General features: G+C 61.0%; 2 protein-coding genes across 14 annotated transcripts; one reads left to right on the top strand and one right to left on the bottom strand.

The window, feature by feature from the left end:
• Nucleotides 1-1272: 1272 nt before the first annotated feature.
• EHBP1L1 (EH domain binding protein 1 like 1) lies at nucleotides 1273-17057 on the top strand. Of its 13 annotated transcripts, none has more exons than XM_033416620.2 (20): nucleotides 1275-1621; nucleotides 4052-4109; nucleotides 4320-4415; nucleotides 4774-4827; nucleotides 4907-5085; nucleotides 5164-5306; nucleotides 5834-5902; nucleotides 5990-6152; nucleotides 6319-6583; nucleotides 8267-8449; nucleotides 8909-9066; nucleotides 9160-9208; nucleotides 9644-10285; nucleotides 14453-14498; nucleotides 14619-14674; nucleotides 14771-14894; nucleotides 15182-15281; nucleotides 16130-16203; nucleotides 16286-16400; nucleotides 16535-17057. In XM_033416620.2, the coding sequence occupies exons 1-20, from the start codon at nucleotides 1518-1520 to the stop codon at nucleotides 16632-16634; spliced, it is 2778 nt and encodes a 925-aa protein (XP_033272511.1). In that variant the 5' UTR covers nucleotides 1275-1517; the 3' UTR covers nucleotides 16635-17057. The 13 variants fall into 13 exon arrangements, 11 of the variants coding, with proteins under 11 accessions (XP_033272493.1, XP_049569026.1, XP_049569024.1 ...); XM_033416607.2 differs by having other exon boundaries at nucleotides 6319-7063; XM_033416614.2 differs by lacking the exon at nucleotides 8267-8449 and having other exon boundaries at nucleotides 6319-7063.
• A 232-nt stretch (nucleotides 17058-17289) lies between these two features.
• KCNK7 (potassium two pore domain channel subfamily K member 7) lies at nucleotides 17290-20380 on the bottom strand. The gene is made up of 3 exons (XM_004264361.4): nucleotides 19992-20380; nucleotides 17897-18295; nucleotides 17290-17653 (listed from the first exon to the last, which is right to left on the bottom strand). The coding sequence occupies exons 1-3, from the start codon at nucleotides 20329-20331 to the stop codon at nucleotides 17448-17450; spliced, it is 945 nt and encodes a 314-aa protein (XP_004264409.2). The 5' UTR covers nucleotides 20332-20380; the 3' UTR covers nucleotides 17290-17447.
• Between the last annotated feature and the right edge of the window lie 24 nt (nucleotides 20381-20404).

Here is a 20404-nt window from a genome sequence, read left to right as displayed (position 1 = left end):
CGCGATGCTGGGTCTAGGAGCTAAACCCGGTGTCAGGTTCCCTCCCCTCCCCCAAAGAAGCCTGAACATTTGCGAATGGTGGGTGCTAAGGCTTCCACACACACGCACAATACCCCACAGCTTCCTGAAACGAAGAGAAGAGGAGAGGACCTCAAAGTTGCGCACTTAGGCTTACCGGCTGCTCATCCCCATGACTCCTGGACACAACTCAACTGACACTCCTGGCAGATCAGACGTCCTGTTCAAACCGAGTATTTATCAAGGACCAGGCTTCTGTCCATTCACAAACCTAGCAGAGCGTTCACACTGGCAGACGGAACAGGCTGATGTGCTGCTCTGTGGCAGTTCTTGTAACTCTGCGCCTGACACCTGCAGCGGCTCATTACCAAGCAGGCAGCCGGGCGGGCTGGCGATAAGGACTCTAATCTAGGTGTGAACAGAGCGGTTAACGCCCCGGGGCAGGCTTCCCAGGGGAGGGAGAGTAAACACACACACACTCCCGTCCATGATAACGGATTTCATTTAATAAAACCGGCAAAATCAGCCAGGTTCTACACTAATGCTTTCCAAGGTTTCATTCTCAATGATGTTGTAAAAGATGGAACTATAATTATCCCTATTTCACTGAGGTGAAAACTGAGGCTCAGAGCGTTAGTACTTTGCCCAAGGTCACACGCTTGTTGGAAGTCATCTGCTTGTGGGATGTTGGGACCACCTTCCCACTTGACAGCTGGAGAGTCAGGTTCTGAAACTGGCAAGTGGGTGCTGCCCACAGGTAAGGCTACCCGGGTTGGCCGCTGACCCTGCTCCTTCCTGCTCTGGTTAATTCGTGGGTGGCAGCAGGAGTCTGCCTCTCCCCAGTGTTGAGGCCAGTTGGCTCTGGCTCAGCGCACTGTGATCCTTCACGTTTCTTCTCCTTTCTGGGTCTCTCTTTCCCCAGCCTGTGAAATGGGGCCACCAGTACGTACCTCCCAGAGCTGCGGTCAGGAAGGGAGGCGGCCGGGGCAGGGCTCGCGAGGGCGGTACCAATTGCTGGTGGCTCCCTGCCCCGGCCCGCGCGCCCCCCACCCGGCCCGCGCCTCCACACCGCCTCGGCGCGCAACAAGCGGGCGCTGCGGTCCAGGCGCCCCCGTCGCCCCTCTCTCTCCCTCCCGCGCGAGGCCCCGGAAGCCGGGCCGCCCCGCCCCCGCGCTCTCACCCCGGCCCCCGCCCCCCGCCGGAGCCCCGCCCGCCTTCCGACGGGGGTGCAGCTCCAGGAAACGGCGCGCTCGCCGCTCAGCGCTCCAGCGACACGACGCGCCCCGGACGACCCCGCCGACGCAGCCAGACCACCCAGCGGGCCCCAGCGGCGGCGGCGGCAAGTGCGGCTCCGGGTCCCGCGCCTCGGACCCCTCCCCACGGACGGGGCGGGCGGTGCCGATAGGAGCCCGGAGGCCATGGGGACCTGGGCCAGGCCAGCGATCGCGGGCCAGCGGGAGCCCCGGGTCTGAGGAACGGGCGGCGGAGGCGGCAGGGCCATGACCTCGGTGTGGAAGCGCTTGCAGCGCGTGGGCAAGCGGGCCGCCAAGTTCCAGTTTGTGGCCTGTTACCACGAGCTGGTGGTGGAGTGCACCAAGAAATGGTGAGTGGGAGGGAGGCCTGGGGCACTCCCCAGACTGGCGGGGGCCCCATCCGGCCTTGGGGCCTGAGAATCCTGCCCCCAGTCCAGTGACCAAAGACGCCGCCTACCCCAGCTTAGGCCCTGGTGACCCGGGCACAGAGAAGTGCCGCTGCAGCTGTGGCATCCCCGGAGCTGAGGGTGTGGGCAGCCTTTGGGGAGCGGAGGGCAGGACTTGCGACCGGAGAATCTGTCTGGGCCCACACTTGCCTCAACTGCACTCAGGGCTGGGGGAAGGGAGGCCTCCTGGTTTTGGCCAGAGGGATGGTTCAAGGTGGCATCAGAAAAGGGAGCAAGTTTTGCCGGTCTTCGGGTGGAGGGGCTGGGACGGCAAACACCATGGCCCTAGTCCAGCTCAGAACAAGGATGTTGCCCCTTCCTCCGCTGCCCATTTGTTGAACCAGAGGAACCACCCGCCCCTTCAGCCGGAGTGGGCGCTGGGAGGCTGGATCCGTCTCCACAATATCCTTAAAAGGGGAAACTGAGCGCTGGGAGGGATGAGGAGGGAGGCGGGGAGCAGCTTAAAAGGGCCTGAGGACTTAGGAGGTTGTGGGTCGTGGAGGAGAGAGCCTGGGGAAGGCAAGGTGGTGGGGTGCAGGGAGATAGGTGAGGGGGTGCAGGACCCCCCAGCCCAGACTGCCAAAGGACCCGGGGCATCTCGTTCACATTCCCCCACCCGCAGCTGCCTGGGCCCCTGCGTCACACCCTAAATATACGTGCTTGCTAGTGTCAGCTTCCCCTGGCTGGATTAGGGCACAGCTGTGGGGGCCTCAGCCGCCAGGCGGGGCTAAATTTAGGTTCCCAAGTGAAAGCACAGGAAGGGACCAGGGGGTCCAAAGGGAGGGGAGTGAGCAGGAGGCCTGGGGTCCTTTGGGCAGCTGTCATATCCCTGATGTTGCCTGGGCCAGCCAGAGGGTGGTTCACACCATTCAGCAAGGCCCAGAAAGGACGGGCCGGCTGGGGTAACACAGCACAGGGCTGGAACTTGAACTCTGGCCTATGGCTTCTGCCTTCTGCCACAGCATCCTGGGTGAAGACAGGGGGACGCTGGGCACGGTCCGGAGAGGTGGCTGAGGGTGTGGGCACTGTCAACGTGTCTGAGTCACAGGAGGCGGGCAGGGCCTCCTGAGCTTTTTCGCCTGGAGCCCAGGCTAGGAAGCTGCCTCTGCCCAGGTCACGGCTCCCCAGGAGGGCGTGCCCAGCCTGAGTCAGGCTGCCTAGCCAGGCCCTGCCCTCCCTAGGCTCTCACTGTCTTCTTCCCCTTTCTGGGAAGTCCCCATGGCTGCCCTTAGCCATCGCCTGCAGTCTGGGGTCCAGGAGAGGCACTTGGCTCCAGGCTGGAGGGCTCTAGACTCAGCTGTGTGCCCTTGCCTGGCCCCTAACCTCTCTGGGTCTCGGCATCCTCAGGGGCTGACAGGAGAGCCAGTTATCCTGGCTCGGCCTCCAGAGGGGCAGTGCGCTGGGTGAACCTGAGCGTCCTGGCAAGGGACAGGGTACAGGCAAGGAGGGCTCTTACGTTGCCATCTGCCTGATGATCCTCTAACCATCCCCACCCTTCTGGGCAGCAGTCGGCCCCTCCAACGCAAAGGGGCCCTCTTCCTTCCAGGCCCAGCCACGTGTCTGGGACTCGGCCCCGCGCAGCTGACACTCTCCTCTCGCTTTGTCTCTGTCTCCCCACATCTCTGCCTCTCCTCTGAGTCTGCCCTGGCATATGCTGTTTCGGCTTAGATGCCACCTTCTAGAAGTCTTCCCTGGTGCCCCTTGCGAGAATCGGGGGCCCTGCAAAGCAAAGGGCTGGGCGTGGAAGGTCCTGGGAGGGTATCGAATGACAAGCTGACCCTATGCCTCTCTGCCTACTTCCCAACCTCTGCCCTCCCCTCCCGACCTTACACACACCCCCATCCTGGGACCCTGGCACTTGCCATCCTCTCTGCCTGGAGCCTTCCTTCTCCAGACCCTCCTGACATGACCCATTCCCTGCCCCAGAAAGGTCTTGCCTCTCCTTTGCTTGGCTCTGCCCCCAAATTGGGCTGGGGTAATAGTATGCACTCTACAAATATTTGTGAGTGAATGGGCTTCTTTTACTCTGAGGCTGTCTCTCTGTGTCTCTGAGTCTGTGTTTCTTGCAGGGTACTTGTGTTTCTGTTTGTCTCTGTGTGTGCCTGTCTCTCTGTATGACTTTCTTCATACTTCCTGCTGACCCACAGGCCTTTGCCCTCTGGCCCAGGCCTCACCCTGCCTCAGCAGCCCCACCCTACTCCCTGTGGCCCCAGATAAGGGGCTGTCTGGGCCCTTTCCTGGGGGAGAGGGATGTGGGCAGAAGGGAGACTGGAGGAGATAGAAAGGCCGGGTGGGCCTGACTGAGTAGCCCCCTCTCCCCGCTCCGCCTCCCAGGCAACCGGATAAGCTGGTGGTAGTGTGGACCCGGCGGAACCGACGCATCTGCTCCAAGGTGAGGGAGGATATCAGCTGGGGGTCCAGGTTGGGGGTGGGGCCAATTGGGGGGGTAAGTGGGTCAGGGCTGAGGGGTGAGTGGAGTCAGGTTCAGGTTCAGATCAGAATCCATAGAAGGGAGAGAAAAATGGGGTCAAGGTTGGAGATAAGGGCAAGGGGTGAGGGGGAGAGTTAGGATTGGGGGGAGGACTCAGACTGCTCATTGTAGGCCCACAGCTGGCAGCCGGGCATCCAGAACCCATACCGGGGCACCGTGTTGTGGATGGTACCTGAGAATGTGGACATCTCTGTGACCCTATACAGGGTAAGTCTCTAGCCCTCCTGCACAGATGGGAATGAGCCGGTGATTGCAACCCTGGGCAGCCACAGGAGGCCCCTGGTGCGTTATCCATCCAAATAGAAAAGAACAGAGGGGTGAGACCAAGAATCATGGCAGGGGGCCTATTCAGTGTGAGTGGCCCAGGAGGTCTCCTTGGAGGAGGTAGCATTTAGCCACCACATGAAGAGAGCTGGGATCAGGAGAAGCCGGGAGCATACCTGCCAGGAGGGCTCAACATGTGTGAAGGCCCCACACAATCACCTCCTGAGCCAGCACAGGCTCTTCTCCCTGCCCTGTCCCCGCCGCAGCAGCCTCTGTACTCACCGGTGCCCCCTTTTCCCAGGACCCACACGTGGACCAGTATGAGGCCAAAGAGTGGACGTTTGTTATTGAGAATGTGAGTGGCTGGGGCGGGCTGGAGCCTGGGGTCTCGGGGACTCTGGGGCAGCACTGATGCTCCTTCTTCCTGCCCCCAGGAGTCCAAGGGGCAGCGGAAGGTGCTGGCCACAGCCGAGGTGGACCTGGCCCGCCATGCAGGGCCTGTGCCTGCCCAAGCCTCACTGCGGCTGCGGCTGAAGCCCAAGTCGGTGAAGGTGGTGCAGGCCGAGCTGAGCCTCACTCTCTCTGGGGTGCTGCTGCGGGAGGGCCGCGCCACGTGAGTGTCCAACTGCCCTCCTGGGCCCTAGTCTATAACCTCTGACCGTAGCCCTCACCCCTGATCTCTGACCCCCAGGGATGATGACATGCAGAGTCTTGCGAGCCTCATGAGCATGAAGCCTAGTGACGTGGGCAACTTGGAAGACTTTGCTGAGAGCGATGAGGAGGATGCTAATGGCCCAGGGGGCCCGGACGCGAGGGTTCGTGTCCTCCAGCCAGGTGGGCTCACAGCTGTGGACTGAGATCGCCAAGACCTAGGGAGGGTGGAGGATGACCCGGGCCAAAATCCACTTGCTCTTTTGGGGCAGGGCCAGCTTGTGCACGCCCAGTGGTCGGAGCGCACTATTGCCAGGTGGTCCCAACCTGCCCAGCAGCCCTGATTGTCCTGCAGAATGGGTTTCCAGTACCTCCCTGTGCCCCTGGTCCTCTCCTCACCCCTGCCCACGTACCTGCCCCGAGACAGCTGGGCCAAAAGCGCAGAGAGGGGCTGCAGTCCAGGCTTGCCACCCCTCACTACCCAACCTCGTCCCTCCCTTTTGCTTGTTAAGGCTTTTTTTTCCATCTGTCCTTGTTGGTCCTGTCTCTCTTTTCCTCTGCACCTGTGGGCCTGTCTCTTCTCGTAGGCCGGGGCGGTTCCCTGAGGCTGGGGCGTTTCCCAGGTAGGCCCAGCATTCTAGTTGTGGGGAGGGGGTCAGACCTGCAGGGCCCTTCCCTGGGCTGACCTGCCCCCAACGCCCCACCCCCAGATACTTCTCGGGAGCTGAAGACACTCTGTGAGGAGGAGGAAGAGGGCCGATTTCGGCCCCGGCAGGCAGGTGAGGCCCAGGCTGGGGTTGGGACGGTGGAGACTGGACCTCCAGTCACAGGGCCCAGGCCTCAGCATCCCCCTTCCTTCCCCCCAGCTGCCAGCCCTTCTAGTGCCGAGGATACCAGCCCAGCCCCTGTGAGTGCCCCTGCGCCCCCAGCCAGGGCCTGCCGGGGCCAGGGGTCAGAACCAGCTCCTGTAGCAGGGGGCCAGGTGGGGCCCAAGGCCCCAAGGCCCCCCGGAACCCCACCGGAGACAAGGTGAGCTTTGTGGTCAGCCCCAGCACCCCGCCCTGTCTACTCTTAAGAAGTTGCACACCCCTTGCCAACCTGCCTTTCCAGGGTCCCAGCAATCTGAGAGGTGGGGGGCGCTGAGAGCGGGGGGCCAAACGAGCCCCTGCAACGCACCCTCCTGCTCTCTCCTCAGGTCCTCAAGACAGCCAGGCCAGGACGCGGCCCCCAGCCCGGCCCCTCGGCTCCGGAAAGGCTCTGATGCCCCCTGGCCCCCAGTCCCCCAAGGGGGAGATGAGGCCCCCAACGCCTCAGGGGCTCCCCCAACAGGCGTGAATTCTGCTGTGGAGACCCAGGCCTGGGCAAGCCCTCAGAAAGGGACAGAGGCCCAGGGAACCGGGCTGGGCCCAGGCATTGAGGACAGAGATTCCAGCAACTCTTTGGAAGGGCAGAAACCCAAGGTTGAAGAGGGGGGCATTGGGGACAGGCCAGAGGCTAGTGGGGTGGACACTGAGCATGGGTCAGGAGTCAGAGAGGTGAACAGTAAGAGGTCAGAGGTCAGAGCTGGGGAGGCTGAAGAGAGTTTAGAAGTTGGTCAGGTGGATGCTGAGCAGAGGTCAAAGGTGAGACATGTGGACACTAAGGGACCAGAGGCTACAGGGGTGACATCTGAGGCAAGATTCAAGGGAACTCCTGAGGCTCCTCCAAGGGGCTCTCAGGGGAGGACAGGGGTCAGGACCAGGGAAGAGGCTCCCACCATCCTGAGCCCACCCCCAGCGGAGCCGGCAGGGCAATCCAGGCATCTCAGTGACCTCAAGGGGGCCAGGGCTGCTGCGGGCCAGGAGAGAGAGGGTGCAGAGGTGAGGGGTGGAGCCCCTGGTGTTGGGGGGACAGGCCTGGAGCAGGGCCCCTCTGCTGGAGCAGCAAGCGCCAGGCCCCAGGTGAGCCAGTACCAGGGGGCCCCACCAGCAGCTGACCAGGGGGTGATGTCCAGGGATATGAGGGTCCGGGAAGTAGAAACTGGGGATTTGAGGGACCTGGGAACAGAAACTGGTGTGACAGAATCAGAGTTATTGGGGACCCAGAGAACAGAAGTGGGTGGGTCAGGGTTCCCCGAGATAGAGACTGAGACAGCAGAAGTGGAGATACTGGGGACCCAGGAGACAGAGGCAGTGAGATCAGGGGTCCTGGAGTCAGAGGCTGCTGAGATGGCAGAGTCTGAGGAACTAGGGACCCAGAAAACAGAAGTCAGCATTTTAGGGGTCCCAGGGGCAGAGGCCGGGATGGCAGAGTGTGAGGTACTGGGGACCCAGGAGACAGAGGCTGTGGGTACAGGAGTTCTGGGGACGAAGACTAGGATATCAGAGATTGAGATACTAGGGATCCAGGAGATATCTGGGGGTTCACGGGTACTGAAGATAGAAGCTGATACAGCAGAATCTGAAATATTGGGGGCCCAGGAGACAGAGATGGGGTGTTCAGGGGTCTCAGAGATAAAATTTAAGATAACAGGGATGCAGGAGACAGAGTTATGGGGTTCTGAGGTCCCAGGGATCGAGACTGAGACGGCAGAAGCTGAGATACTGGAGACCCAGGAGATGGCAGCTGGGGGTTCACGGGTCCCAGGGATGGAGACTGAGACACTGGGGACCCAGGAGACAGAGGTTGGGGGTTCAGGGGCCCCAGGGACAGAGACTGAGACACTGGGGACCCAGGAGACAGAGGTAGGGGGTTCAGGGGCCCCAGGGACAGAGACTGAGACATTGGGGACCCAGGAGACAGAGGTAGGGGGTTCAGGGGCCCCAGGGACAGAGACTGAGACATTGGGGACCCAGGAGACAGAGGTGGAAGATTCGCAGTTCTCAGGGCCAGAGGCTAGAATGGCAAAGGCTCAGACTTCTGGGGCCCAGAGGGCAGAGACTGGACTCTGGGAGACCCTCAGATATGAGGCTTTAGGGGCTCCAGTCACAAAGCATGGGATTTTAGGGTCCCAGGGAGCAGAGGCAGAAACTACAGTTTTGAGGGGCCAGGAGGTGGAGGCTGGGACTTTGGGAGTTTCAGAGGCCATGTCTGGGGTTTGGGGGGCCGAGGAAGCAGAGACGGAGGTTTCGGGGGCTTCAGAGAACCAATCTGGTATTTTTGAGGCCCAGGAAGCAGAGGCTGGGGTCTCAGGAACCGAGAAGGGAAAAGAAGCTGAGGGAAACCTCCCAGAGGCCAGCCTGATGGAGGCGCAGGTGGCCAGTGGGGCAGGGGCTGGGGTGCCCAGGCCCTCGGGGGCCTCTTCCCCAGAGGAGCCTGAAGAGGACAGGAGGCTGCCGGGCAGCCAGGTAGGGATGGGGGCCGCCGAGGGCCCAGTCTGCTGCTTCCCACTAACCTGGGCTGAGCTAACGGCGGCTCTGCATGGACCCACCTGGCCGACTGGGGTGGGGTGGGACAGGAGCTCAGCTTCAAGGAGCCCCTCACCCCCTCCTCTCCGAGGGTGCCCTGGCTCCCCCGCCCTGTCTTCCCTGGGTTGCATGGAGCGGGATGCCCCGAAAGCTGAGTTTCTGGGCTGACCTTGAGGTGTGGCTGCTGGGGGGCCTCTGATATCGCCTGGGGGCCACTGACCTTTTAGGTGACCTTGGTAGATAACACTGGAGCTGGAAACCCTTTTGCCTGACCCTAAGGCCCTGGCCAGTGGTCCGTGGTGACTCCTGCAAACCCAGAGCTGGAGCTGTTTTGTGCCCGAGGGGCAGAGGGCACAAGTCCCACGTCCACATTCCCTAAGCCCATCCCTGTGTCCCCAGGCACCACCCGCCCCGGTCAGCTTCAGTCAGTCCCTGCTGGAGTGGTGCCAGGAAGTCACCGCCGGCTACCGTGGCGTCCGCATCACCAACTTCACGACATCCTGGCGCAACGGCTTGGCCTTCTGTGCCATCCTGCACCGATTCCACCCGGACAAGATGTGAGCTGCCAGAGGGAGTGGAAATGAATGGGGGAGGCTGCCAGGAGGGGAGGGTGGTGTGAATCCAGCCTCTGATCAGCACTCTCTCTGCAGCGACTTTGCCTCCCTGGACCCACTCAACATCAAACAGAACAACAAGCAGGTGAGACAGGGTGGGAGTGGTGCCTGGAGGGAAGGAGGATCCAGAGCCAGGCCTAAGCTAAGATTAAGTTCCTTGTCCCGTCTGTGTGTAGGAGAGGAATCTGTGGGCTTCATGGCCCCAGCTGTGGCTTTTGGAAGTTCTGCCACTTAGTTACCCTTTTGGTCTTTATATTTTTCGTTTTCCTGAGTTTAGCTTTGTTTTTTTTAAGCATATTTCCACCAGATGGTTTTTCCCAAAAGCACCCCGTTTGGTGTGCAGTTGCTGGGTAACGCAGGGGCGGGCCATGTTGCTAGATTTCCCCCAATAGGAAGGTGAAGGCGTTGTTGGCAAACCCAGGCGTGCCAGTCGCAGGGACCTCCTCGTCGTTCCGGGGCGGGGCGGCAGGGTCGCTGGCTGACCCGCCGCCGATGACCCGAACGAACGCACCGTCCCTAGGCCTTTGATGGCTTCGCGGCCCTGGGCGTGTCGCGGCTTCTGGAGCCGGCGGACATGGTGCTGCTGTCGGTGCCCGACAAGCTCATCGTCATGACGTACCTGTGCCAGATCCGCGCCTTCTGCACGGGGCAGGAGCTGCAGCTGGTGCAGCTGGAGGGCGGCGGCGGCGCCGGCACGTACCGCGTGGCCAGCTCCCAGTCGAGCCCGCCCGACGAACTGGACACCGGCGGCCTGGCGCAGCGGCTGCGCGAGCACTGGGCCCAGGAGCCCCAGGAAGCCGCGACCCGCGCGGACGGGACGGCCCCCGAGGCGGCCTCCAAGGACCGCGGGGCCGAGGCCGCCCAGGAGCCGCGCTCCGTGGAGGCCCCGGCAGACGGCCCTGGAGCCCGGGCATCCGTGCCCCCGACAGAGGGGCTGGTGAACGGGATGGAGGCGCCGGGCGCCGCGGGCGGCGTGAGGCTGCGGCGGCCGTCGGTCAACGCGGAGGCCGGGCCCGTGCCCCCGCCCCGCGCGCACGGCTCCTTCTCCCACGTGCGCGACGCTGACCTGCTGAAGAAGAGGCGCTCGCGGCTGCGGAACAGCAGCTCCTTCTCGGGGGACGACCCGGACTCGGGAGCCGCGGGAGCTGCCGGAGCGGCGGCGGTGAGTGCCCTCCAGCGGCGCGGGGGTCGGGGGAGCAGGACAGAGCAGGGGCGGGTCTTGAGGGACCCCAAGGGCAGGGCTGGCGCGGGGCGGGGGGCGGTGGCTTCAGGGCGGCCGGCCTCTGCAAGATGCGGGTAGGCGTCTGATTTGAGGCACCGGTGCTGCGGAAGTCCCGCTCGAGGACGAGATAGCTCTAACAACTCCTCAGCGGGGGCGCCAGTGCCCAGGCCGGCGACCCGGCGCCAATTTTTTTTTTTAAATGAATTTGTCTATTTATTTATTTTTGGCTGAGTTGGGTCTTTGTTGCTGCGCGTGGGAGCAGTGCGCGGGCTTCTCATTGCGGTGGCTTCTCTTGCTGCGGAGCACGGACTTCAGTAGTTGTGGCTCGCGCGCTCTAGAGCGCAGGCTCAGTAGTTGTGGCGCACGGGCTTAGTTGCTACGTGGCACGTGGGATCTTCCTGGACCTGGGCTCGAACCTGTGTGCCCTACCCTGGCAGGCGGATTCTTAACCACTGCGCCACCAGGGAAGTCCTGCCGCTGGCTTTTGCTGCCAGCCTTGGCCAAGATGCAGGCTAGTGATTTTTAACGCACGGCAACCAGTTAGTGGAATCAGGCTGTAGCAGGAAGTTCCTAGAAGGTTCCGTGTAGTCAGCGCTCTTTATGGACTGTTAAGTGGGTTGGGGCGTTTCTTTCCCTGCTGGTGGCGCGGGGTCTACCGGCAGCCACCACTTTCCTGTAAGCTGGGAACAGGGTTTCTATACTCAAGGGAGCTCTCCAGGGCCTTCCAACCCCAAGATACTCTGACTCGGATCCTTAACTCCAGACACTGGAAACCAGTTTCCTCTCTTCTCTGATAATGTAAAGTTGGAGATGGGAGACTCTGCTGGGTGCCCATGTTCCCCCATCCCTTGCAGGTCTCAGGTCAGCCTCCCAGGGTGTCTCATGGTCAATACACTAAAGAGGAGATGGTTCCAGAGAGGGCAGGGATTTGCTCAAGGACTCACAGCCACTGAAGTCCCGGCCATGGGCTTTCCAGCAGCACCGTCCTGGACAGCAGGGGCAGCTCTGTCAGACTGCTTCAAGCCTTCAGCTGTCCAGGCATGACCCCTAAGTTCTAAGGAAAAGAGGGAATAAATTGGGAGAGGCTTTTTGGAAGAAGCAGCCACTTGAGCCAGGCTGATAAGACGGGCAGCTTTTCCCAGGTGAAGAATCGGAGGGCTGGTTCTCAAGAGGTGGGACCTCACAAGTAAAAATGTGGCAGCAGGAAAGCTCAGGTCTCATTTAGGGAACTGCCAGCCACCTCCCTAAAGGTCTGCAGGCGGTGATGAGGCTGGCCTGGAGAGCAGGACCCCTGAGTGCAGGGTCAGAGGTGCAGCATTAAGCCTATGAATGAGAAACAGGAAAGGCATTAGAGGCACCCATAGGAACTGTGCTCTCCTGGCCTGTGTTGGCCTCTGGCCAAAGCTGCCTTAATGTGTCTCAATGGCTCTTTATATGTTAAAACAGGAGGCTCCATCTTTCTGGGCCCAAGTCCCAGCATCTGGTCCTTCCAAGCCAGGCCCCCCTCCAACCCTTGTCCCACAGGAGATATATGACCCATGGGGCTGGAGGGGATGCTTCCTCATTGGCCACTCCCATCCCCCATCCCCCATGCGTACAGTAGGAGGACGTAGGGCCTGCCCCTGGCCTTGCGAGCTCCCAGAGACCTGAATGGGATGAAGTCAGTCGCCTTGAAGCTGGGGCAGGGCTGAAGCAATGCCATGAGGAGGGCAGGGTGCCTCTGCTGTGGCCCAGCAAGGCTTCCTGGAGGAGGGGCCACACATGAGGGTGTAGAAAGGGGAATTTGGGTCAGACATGAGGAAGCGTTGGAATTCCCATCAAGGCTGCCATGAGTAAGCTTAGTTGCTGCTGAGGTTGGGGCTTCTCCACTCCTGCATCCGCCTGCCCTATTGGTTGAGCACTTGCTTCATGCCTGGTCTGCCCCCTCAACCCCTCAGCAACTGCTCCTTCTAGGAAGGAACAGCTACCCCCTTTTGCAGGTGGGAATGTTGAGGCTCAGGGATATGAAAAGATAAAGGGAGTTGATACTGGTGTGAACCCCGGTTCCGACACTGAACTCTAAAATGGCGCCCTCTACTGGGCCCAGCACTATGAACTGGCTGTGTGACCTTGGACGAGCCACTTAATCTCTCTGTGCTCTTTTCCTGAGGATGAGAAGTAAAGACATGAAAGCTTTTTGCAAAGTGGCATTGAGGTACTCCTGCAGGGTGTTGTCAAAAGAGGGGAACTGTGAGGGACTTCCCTGGCAGTCCAGTAGTTAAGAATCCGCACTTCCACTGCAGGGGGCCCGGGTTCGATCCCTGATTGGGGAACTAAGATCCCACATGCCGCACGGTGCAGCCGAAACAAACAAACAGACAAACAAGCAAACAACAAAAAAGAGGGGTACCCCAACCTGAGTGTACTCTGTTAAAAAATTTTCTTTTAAAAAGGGGGGGGACTGTTTTTCCCCAGATGTCTTTCTGGAGCCCTGTGTCCTTTACGTACAAGGACACAGGCCCAGTGCGTGTGACTGGGCCAGAGGCAAACAGCAAATTGGTGGCCAAGCTTGGGAACAAACTTTTGGATTAGACAGCCCTAGGCCTGGGCCGGCCCTGTTTGAGTGTCATTTCTGACCCTCTGTTTCCTCATCTGTAAAGTGGGGATGGTAACCTTCCCCGCCTCACAGTGTTCTTGGGAAAACTAAATGAGTCGATGCACGTACAGCACCCAACACACAAATAGATGCTTAATGCGTATCAGCCGTTACAGTTAACCGGTGCGCCCTGAGTGCATTCTCTGGACCCCAACCTGTCTGCAGGGGCCGCTGCTGCTTAGGGAGACAGGCGTAACCCACAGCTGTGACGAGGGAGGCCCTGGGGGCTAGGGTGGGAGTCGGGGAGGCTTCAGGAGGCCTGAAAGTTAGGGAGGGAGGAAGAAAGCCCTGTGAAGGGGCCCCTGGAGGAGGTGGGGCCGAGCTGGGTCAGGAAGGTCGAGTTGGCGTCCAGCTGCCCAAGACAGAGCCCGCTCCAGGCTGAGGAAACAATTTGGGGAAGCGAAAGTCCACCACTGGGGCCGGAGGGTGGCATCTGGGTGGGGCCCGGGGCAGTAGGAGTTGAGGCTGGATCTGCCACCAGGCCGTGGCAACGAGGCTGGGAGCTGAGAGGGGGTGTGAAGAGAGTGACACCATCGGGGGCGAAGGTTTAGGGAGACCCTTCAGTTGTGGCTTGAGGGTAAAGTCAGCAGGCAGGGCGTGGGGGGAGGCTGGTGAAGAGGCCGCCACCTACCCAGGCCAGAGAGGAGGGCCCCTGAGCAGGGGACGTCCAGGGCTGCCTCTCAGAGTTGCAGGGTGGGGTGGACTCAACACTTTCAGAGTTGCAGGGTGGGGGTGGCTCAATACTTTCTCCCCACCTCGCGACCTGGAAAGGTGGCCAGAGCAGGAGCCATCAAGGGGGCCTGGCTATTAGCTGAGCTGAAACTTGGGGGCCCCCAGGGCTGACAGTGCCAGCAAGTTGCCAGGGGCGGGGCACATGAGGGGCCAGCGCTGCCCTTCCCGGCTGAAATTGGTAGGTGCAGCTGCCTGTTCTGTTCCAAGTGTTATTCAGCGGGCACAGCGTTCTCTAGGTGTGGGGACTGAGAAGGTGGGAGGGTGCCCCGTTTGGCCAGGAGACGGAGGTACTAGTTGCCACGTCAGCTCAGCTCAGTGTCACTGAGCGGGGCCCTGGCCATGATGGGGATGCTGGCACTAGGTGACAGAGTCTGAGGTGACCTGAGGGAGATTCATGGGGGAGGGGGCAGAAGGAGGAAGGAGAGGCCCCAGCTGGGCCCCTCACAGCCTTTCACCCCCGACTCAGAAAAGCCCTGTGAGGCCCCAGGAACGAGGACTGCGAGGCTCGGCCAGTGGGAGGGGACTGGCCCAGGACCACAGGGCCAGGCGTGGTGAAGGCCTTTGCTCTAGGAGGTGCTTCCCCAGAAGGGATGGGGGTGGAGTTCTGTGCATGCAGGACCTCCAAGCTGCAGGGCCTGGAACTGAGGTCCCCCCTCCCCTGTGTGAGTGGGGCTCCGGCTGGCCCCAGGGCGGGCTGTTGGGGAGCCCCTCCAAGCCCTTACTGGCCTCCTCCTCCACAGGAAGTCGTGAGCCCTGACCCCAGCCCTGCCCCACAGCAGGCCCCTGGTGAGTAGTTTTGAAGGGGTGGCGACTCAGCTGAACTCAGGCTGCTCACAGATCCTGAGCTGGGGACCTTCTGGGGACAGATGTCAGTTGGGGGTGCCTTAGCCTGGTATCTGTCCACAGGTGGGAGTCCGCCATCGGAGGAGCTACCCCCAAGCCCAGCAGAGGAGGCTGGGCTGGTAAGGAGGGCTGAGGTGGGAGGAGTGATGGGTGGGCTTCCTAGGCAGGGCTTGGGCTCAGCCCACCCTGTCCCTTGCCCCCGCTTTCCACCCCAGCAACGGTTCCAGGACACAAGTCAGTATGTGTGCGCAGAGCTACAGGCCCTGGAGCAGGAACAGAGGCAGATAGATGGGCGGGCGGCCGAGGTGGAGACGCAGCTGAGGAGCCTCATGGAATCAGGTGGGGCGGGCATCTGGAGTCCACACCCCAGCACGTGCCACCACGGCTACCCCACCCTGCAGCTCTTTCTGACCCTGGGAGGAGTGGGAGGAGACAAGGCTGGGGTCATCTCCCCATTTACAGCCGGGCACCCTGAGTCCCCCCGGCCGGGAAGCAGCTTGCTGGAGGCGCACAGCTCAGGTTTCTGAGATGCCACAAGGGAGCAGACACCATCCCCCACCCCCAGCCTCCCTGCTGCTGACACAGGGGTCAGTGGCAGGCCTGGTGACTGCCCTGGCCCGATTCAGGTGCCAACAGGCTGCAGGAGGAGGTACTGATCCAGGAGTGGTTCACACTGGTCAACAAGAAGAACGCTCTCATCCGGAGGCAGGACCAGCTGCAGCTGCTGTGAGTGTTGGTGCTTCCCTGTCCAGGCCCCACCCCTGCCCACGCAGGGCCGGCAGAGCAGATGGAATCTTAACTACTCTAATTAGAACTGTTCACTGCTCTCTTCTTTCTCTGAATTTTTTTTTTGAAGAAATTGCTCAACCATCTTAATTTTTTCCATAATTTCCTGTATAAAGTGTATACTTCTTAAATTGGTACTGTTTTTATGAATAAGAAAATCGAGGCCCAAAGAAAAATGTGGCAGGTCAGTGCTGAGTGCCCCAGTTGGACCCTGTTCCTTTACAGGAAGGAACACTGAGCCTGAGAGACAGCTGAGCTGCTTTCCTGAGTGGGCTCAGGAGCAGTTCTGGGCTTCATGGCCTTTATAGCCCTGCGTGGTGGAAGTGGTTTTGCCTCCCTTTTACATCTTGGGTCATTTTTCAGAATAATTTTAGTCCAATACTTGCTGCTTATGAATAATATCCATCTGAATAATCCTTCTGGGTTTCTTATTTGTTGAAAAGGGGGTGGGATGAGGGGAGGAGACGATATAAACTCCCAGCAGCTGGGGAACAGTTGAAACAAGAGGGACTTCCCTAGCGGTCCAGTGGTTAGGACTCCGTGCTTCCACTGGAGCGGGCCGGGCCGGGGTCTGATCCCTGTTGAGGGAACTAAGATCCCGCATGCTGCCCAAAAACCAGAAACAGAAGAGATGATTCCAAGCTGGGACTAGGGTATAGCTCTGACCTCCGTCCAGCCATCTATGGGAACTGGCGGTGAGGTGGGGGGCGGGGGTGCCAGGGAGCGGTCCGAACCCTGGGCGCTCCCTGCCATTCCTCTCTCCCTGACCTGGCACCCCACCCCCCCAGCATCGAAGAGCAGGACTTAGAGCGGAGGTTCGAGCTGCTGAGCCGGGAGCTACGGGCCATGTTGGCCATTGAAGGTGGGAGATGGGGCCCGGGGGCCGGGGACCAGGACCGGGCAGGGGCTGGCGCCTCCTGACCCTCAGCCTCCTCTGCCCTCAGACTGGTTGAAAACGGCCGCGCAGCAGCACCGGGAGCAGCTCCTGCTGGAGGAGCTGGTGTCGCTGGTGAACCAGCGCGACGAGCTGGTCCGGAACCTGGACCAGAAAGAGCGGACGTGAGTGGGGCCGGGATGCGCTGGGAGCTGGGAGGCTCCAGGGGGGCTCTCGGAGGCGTGCTCGGTCTGGACCCCGGGGGTGGCCTGCCTGTGGGGCCCGACGCTGGGGCTGACTTGAACCCGTTCCCTCCCAGCGCCCTGGAGGAGGACGAGCGCCTGGAGCGCGGCCTGGAGCAGCGGCGCCGCAAGCTGAGCCGGCAGCTGAGCCGGCGCGAACGCTGTGTGCTGAGCTGAGGCCGCGAGGGCCCGGACGTTTTCGCCCCTCCCGGTCCGTCCAGACCGCAGCTTTTCTCCCCGTCGCGCCCGGTCGCCGCTTCGGGCCTGCGCTCCGGAGGACCGGACCCTCCCCGATGCCGCGCGTGGCCAGTAGGGGCCGTCGTCACCCTTTACCAGGAGGGGACGCGCGGCCCTTCAGGCCCCGACGGACAGGGGCGGCTGGGCGGCCGCGCCGCCCGGGCGTATTTATTAGTCCGTGTGAGTGTGTGTGCGTGTGTTCGTGGTGGGCTGGGGGGTCCCAGGCACGCCCCCCAGAGCCCCTCCCCGAGGGCAGGACCCGGCCGGCCAGCACCGAGGGAGAGGGACGGCTCTTGCACTGCCACATCCCCGCCCTCCCCCTTCTTCCTGTTCCTCACGAGCAATAAAGTTAGACAAGGCCAAGCCAGTGCTCCGGGGCTTTCTCAGGACGACTGGGGCTTTCAATAGACGGAAGCGGGTGGGGTCTCGGCGGATAAGATTGTCTGCGATCCTTACTGGGGCTGTGTGGAGTTGAGGTTCTCAGATGCTGGGGGAGGCGAGACCAGAGGCTTGAACTCTGCCTTCGAAGGGTGATGGGGTTTGGGTTGTTGATCACTGTAGGGAAGTCCCATTTCGAAAGGAGACGAAAACAGTCGGCGGTGTTGCCCGTTTTATTTTTTATTAACACATTCCCTGAGGTCCTCACATCCATCCCTTCCCCTCCCACCCCCAGAGGCTTCCCCAGCCACTCCCGATGGCTTCCTCCTCAGGCTTCTCCACCTGAAAGGAGCTCAACTCCATCCCTGACATCTGTCAGCAAGCTGGGGCCCGTTCTGGGGCTGCTGCTGAGGGTGGCAGGGTGCTCAGAGCCAGTTCATCCTGGCCTAGGATGCCACCTTCGTCCTCAGCGTTCAGAGGGCCCCTGGACCTGAAGAACTTCACCATGGCACGGACCTGGGGCAGCTCCAAGAACGTCTCCACGGTCAGCAGCATGGCCAGGAGCCCCAGGAGCAAGTACCCTGGGGAGGAGAGGTTACTAGGGCGGCGCTCAGGGTGCTGACGATGCTCCCCACTCCCCTCCCAGAAAGTGACCAGCCCTCACAATTCTCTTAGCACTTCGGACTAAACCTCCCACACCCTGCCCTGGGGCAGGGTCCTTCCAACCCGTGAGGCTCAGCCTCCCCAGTGGCTTATGGGAGTTGTAGTCCAGGCTCCTCTTCCCTCCTCTCCTCCCTGTCACGCTCCTTGGCAGCTGGACTCACCCAGAAGTGCGAACTGGCCAAGGTAGTAAAACACTGGATGCAGGCCATGGTCATGGCCAGGCAGCAGGTCCCCCAGGCCGATGGTGCTGAGTGAGCTGAAGCAGAAGTAGATGGCCTCCAGCAGGCTGCAGTCGCCCTGCAGACCCCACAGCACCAGTGCTGGCAGCAGCACGAAGATACCAGCCACTAGCAGGCCCAGCCCAGATGCCTGCAGTAGCGCAGCCCTGGCCGGCGTCAGCTGCCAATGGATGGCTACCCAGGCACCCGGGCGGCTGAGCAGAGGCAGCAGGCAGTGGCGCAGTGCAGCCACAAGTGCTAAGGAGGCTGGCAGCCCCAGGGCCGTGTAGACCACACAGAAGGCCTTTCCACCTGCCGATAGTGGGGCCATGTGGCCATAACCTGGAGAGGAGAGAGACAAGGGTAATGAGCACCTGAGTGGGATGCCTGCCGGGTACCCACTTCCTCCAGCCTCCCTCCGGTAGAAGGCTGCCCTCTGGTGGCTGAGATTGCTGGAACTGTTCAGGCAGGGGCTCTGTCTGGCTCTGCTCTTCATTCACTTGGGGGCTTACTCAAGTCCCTTAACCTCTCCGGGCCACTCTTTTATTTTCTGGAACAAGAAAGGATTAAAAGAGACAGTCCCCTCAGGCCTCTTGTAGCTGGGACAGTTCTGAGAGCTGCTGTCCTACCCCAAGGCAGCCTGGCTTCCTGAGAGATTCCTCAGCTCTGCCCTTGACTCCCACTTCCAAACCCACCAGGTGAAATGTTACCCCTTCTTTCATTCCCCAAAGGTATATCAAGTTATCCTGGGTGCCCGGCCTTGTGCTGGAATCAGAGTCTGCCCAGGCTCCAGTGGGGAAGGCAGGCAGGAAAAACAGTCAGGACACCTGACACGAAGGGCTGCAAAAGAGGCAGCGCACATGAGAGAAGGCATTCAAGGCTGGAAAAGTGTGTGCAAAGGCAGGGAGAGGTGAAAGATCGGGGCATGCTGGGGGAACAGGGTTGGCTGGTCCAGGGCTGTAAACACAAATACCTAGAGGAGTCAGAAGTAAGACAAAAGGGAGTGGTGGGGACTGGGGTGGGCTGGAGAGCATGTGCTCTGCCCCCAGGGCAGGCCCTGTTCTACTCCACAAGGATTCTGGCTCAGTGCAAATAGGTTTCCCAATTTTTCCAAAAGAAGATAGATAGAAAATGGGGCTTCCCTGGTGGCTCAATGGTTAAGAGTCCTCCTGCCAATGCAGGGGACACAGGTTTGAGCCCTGGTCTGGGAAGATCCCACATGCTGCGGAGCAACTAAGCCCATGCACCACAACTACTGAGCCTGTGCTCTAGAGCCCGTGAGCCAGAGCTACTGAGCCCACGTGCCACAACTACTGAAGCTCACACGCCTAGAGCCCGTGCTCTGCAGCAAGAGAAGCCACCGCAGTGAGAAGCCTGCGCCCCACAATGAAGAGTAGCCCCCGCTTGCTGCAATTAGAGAAAGCCTGCGCACGGCCAACGAAGATCCAACGCAGCCAAAAATAAATAAATTTTTTAAAAAGATGGAAAATGGCCTTTAAAAAATATTCAGACACTTTGCAGGACAAATCCCCCCAGGGCTGTGGGTCCCATTGCTTTATTCCTCTGGGCCTTCACACATGCTGTTCCCTCTGCCAGGAATTCCTTCGTGTCTATCTCTGTGCCCTCTTGCCTTGGCTACCATCTCATGGGGACTTCCTCCCCCGGGAGCCTTCCCTCACACTCCTTCTGGGATGGTGGTCCTGTATCCCCTGGGTTCACTCCATTTCCCTCCATCCAAGAATCCATCCCATAATTCATGTTCCCAGACTTGCCTCAGGCCCGCAGGGTCTGGGCACCTCTCCTGGGTCTCAAAGGGTGCCTGGGGCTGGGACTGAGGAGCCCACACCCCTCCTGGCAGTTGAAGTTGAGGCACTAGTTGGGGTGTGTTGGTGTGGGGAGCCCCAGCTGTGATGACAGGCCTAATAAGGCCTGGGCTCTGTCTAGCACTTTGGGGCTGGGGGAAGGGCTGCACCCCCAGGGACCCCAGGTAGCAATGGCCTCAAGCGCCCCTTCCTGCCCGGCCTCCTGGCGGCCTTACCTGTGGTGGTGAGGAGGCTGGCAGTGAAGAGTAGGGCTGAGGGCAGATCCCAGTTCCTGGCCTGGGAGCCATTGCCTAGGCTGGAAACCCCGTGGGCCTGGGCTGCCAGGGCGGTGCCCAGCAGCTCTTCCAGTGCCCTGGGTGGCAGGCAGGCCCTGTACTCCGCCTGGAAAGTGGCCAGCTCGGCCCTGAGGTTGGCCTGGAGCTGGAGTGCTGGAGGCCCCTCCAGGGCCTGGAGCACTGCAGCCCCAAGCCCCAGGGCTAGCAGGTGGGCCACAACCAGTAGCCCGTATCGGGCCCAGGGCCTCAGAGCCCCCATGGTGTGCCGCCCAGAGTCCATCAGAGGTGCCCTGGGAGCAGACTGCTCCACCACAGGCACCTGGGAGGGGCCGGGCAGGGTGGGGCTGGGAGGA

The sequence above is a fragment of the Orcinus orca genome, chromosome 8, assembly GCF_937001465.1.
Source record: "Orcinus orca chromosome 8, mOrcOrc1.1, whole genome shotgun sequence".
In the NCBI taxonomy this organism is placed as follows: domain Eukaryota; kingdom Metazoa; phylum Chordata; class Mammalia; order Artiodactyla; family Delphinidae; genus Orcinus; species Orcinus orca.
Note: the sequence above shows the minus strand (reverse complement) of the source record. Positions and strands in the feature narration are given on the sequence as shown.

What these genes read in the sequence shown, in the direction of transcription:
- EHBP1L1 (XM_033416557.2), top strand. Translation starts at nt 1,518, where the DNA reads ATGACCTCGGTGTGGAAGCGCTTGCAGCGCGTGGGCAAGCGGGCCGCC. An exon ending in CTGCGGGAGGGCCGCGCCAC is followed by an intron (nt 5,086 to 5,163) that starts GTGAGTGTCCAA and finishes TCTGACCCCCAG; the next exon opens with GGATGATGACATGCAGAGTC. An exon ending in TGCCCCACAGCAGGCCCCTG is followed by an intron (nt 14,499 to 14,618) that starts GTGAGTAGTTTT and finishes ATCTGTCCACAG; the next exon opens with GTGGGAGTCCGCCATCGGAG.
- KCNK7 (XM_004264361.4), bottom strand. Translation starts at nt 20,331, where the DNA reads ATGGACTCTGGGCGGCACACCATGGGGGCTCTGAGGCCCTGGGCCCGA. An exon ending in CAGCCTCCTCACCACCACAG is followed by an intron (nt 18,296 to 19,991) that starts GTAAGGCCGCCA and finishes TCTCCTCTCCAG; the next exon opens with GTTATGGCCACATGGCCCCA. An exon ending in TGGCCAGTTCGCACTTCTGG is followed by an intron (nt 17,654 to 17,896) that starts GTGAGTCCAGCT and finishes TCTCCTCCCCAG; the next exon opens with GGTACTTGCTCCTGGGGCTC.